The following is a 1,092-nucleotide window of genomic DNA, read 5'->3' as shown; positions in this document are numbered from 1 at the left end:
AGGAGGTCACAGTCATGGCGAGCAGACTGCACCGCATGGGCTAATGCATTCTTGGCCTGAGGTCAAGATAAATTATATGTGATATATGACTTAACCTTTGTTTTCTTTTTTTGTAAAATAAAATTTAAAAAATAATAATTTGTTCTATATTATCCAGAAATTATTTCATACCTTTATCTCTTCTTCCAGTTGTCGTTTTAGGTCTTCAAGCTGTTGATTGTAGGAATTTTTTCCTCTGGTGAGCTGAGAAATAAGTGATTCTTTCTCCTCCATTTGTCTTGAAAGCTCATCTGTAGATGTAAAAACGTTCACATGTGCACGCCTTTTTATAGAAAACCATTAATTTTCTAAGTGGGAAAAAAGACTAACCATTCTCAGCTTGAAGTTTGGCTTTCTGGGTGGTGAAGTCATTGAGAGATCTTTGGTATTCATCACATTTTGTTCTGTATTCATTTGTTTGATCCTCTAAAGTTCTGCAAGTTTTCTCCAGGATGGTCTGTAAAGAAATAGTGCACATATCACAGACCTTGCATAGTATTTTTTTTTGCTGAGGTTGTTATCTAGAAAGGGGCTGCACAGTGGCACAGTTGGTAGAGCTGTTGCCTTGCAGCAAGAAGGTTCTGGGTTTGATTCCTGGCCCCAGTCTTTCTGCATGGAGTTTGCATGTTGACCCTGTGCATGCGTGGGTTTTCTCCAGGTAGTCCGGTTTCCTCCCACAGTCCAAAAACATGACTGTCAGGTCAATTTTTTTTCTCTAAATTGTCCCTAGGTGTGAGTGAGTGTGTGTGCATGGTTGTGTGTCTCTGTGGCGAGAGGCGGGGTACACCCTGGACAGGTCGCCAGACTGTCGCAGGGCACAGACTCTCGTCCGGAACGTTAGCTGGAGATAGGCACCAGTACCCCCTCCCGACTCCACTAAGTGGGGAGGGCGTAAAGAAAATGGATGGATGGATGTTATCTAGAAAGCTATCAGAACACCACACGTACCTTGGACTTGACAATTTGCTCCATACTGGACACAACATCATCCAGCTCCAGTTTGAGCTCGCTCTTCTCTTTCTCCAGCTTCTGCTTGACTCTCTGCAGGTTGTC

At 43.0% G+C, this 1,092-nt stretch overlaps 1 protein-coding gene across 1 annotated transcript; it reads right to left on the bottom strand.

Moving 5' to 3' along the window:
* Positions 1-3: 3 nt before the first annotated feature.
* LOC106944387 (myosin-6-like) lies at positions 4-1,089 on the bottom strand (the record flags this gene model as incomplete). Its single annotated transcript, XM_015027506.1, has 4 exons — positions 4-56; positions 172-290; positions 370-496; positions 988-1,089. Coding segments are annotated over 4 exons (401 nt in total), but the record flags the coding sequence as incomplete, so codon positions are not given.
* Between the last annotated feature and the right edge of the window lie 3 nt (positions 1,090-1,092).

The sequence above is a fragment of the Poecilia latipinna genome, unplaced genomic scaffold (genome assembly GCF_001443285.1).
Source record: "Poecilia latipinna isolate Pla-1442-1.1 unplaced genomic scaffold, P_latipinna-1.0 Scaffold8869, whole genome shotgun sequence".
NCBI classification, from domain to species: domain Eukaryota; kingdom Metazoa; phylum Chordata; class Actinopteri; order Cyprinodontiformes; family Poeciliidae; genus Poecilia; species Poecilia latipinna.
The sequence above is the reverse complement of the archived record's forward strand: the minus strand, read 5'-3'. Positions and strand labels throughout refer to the sequence as shown.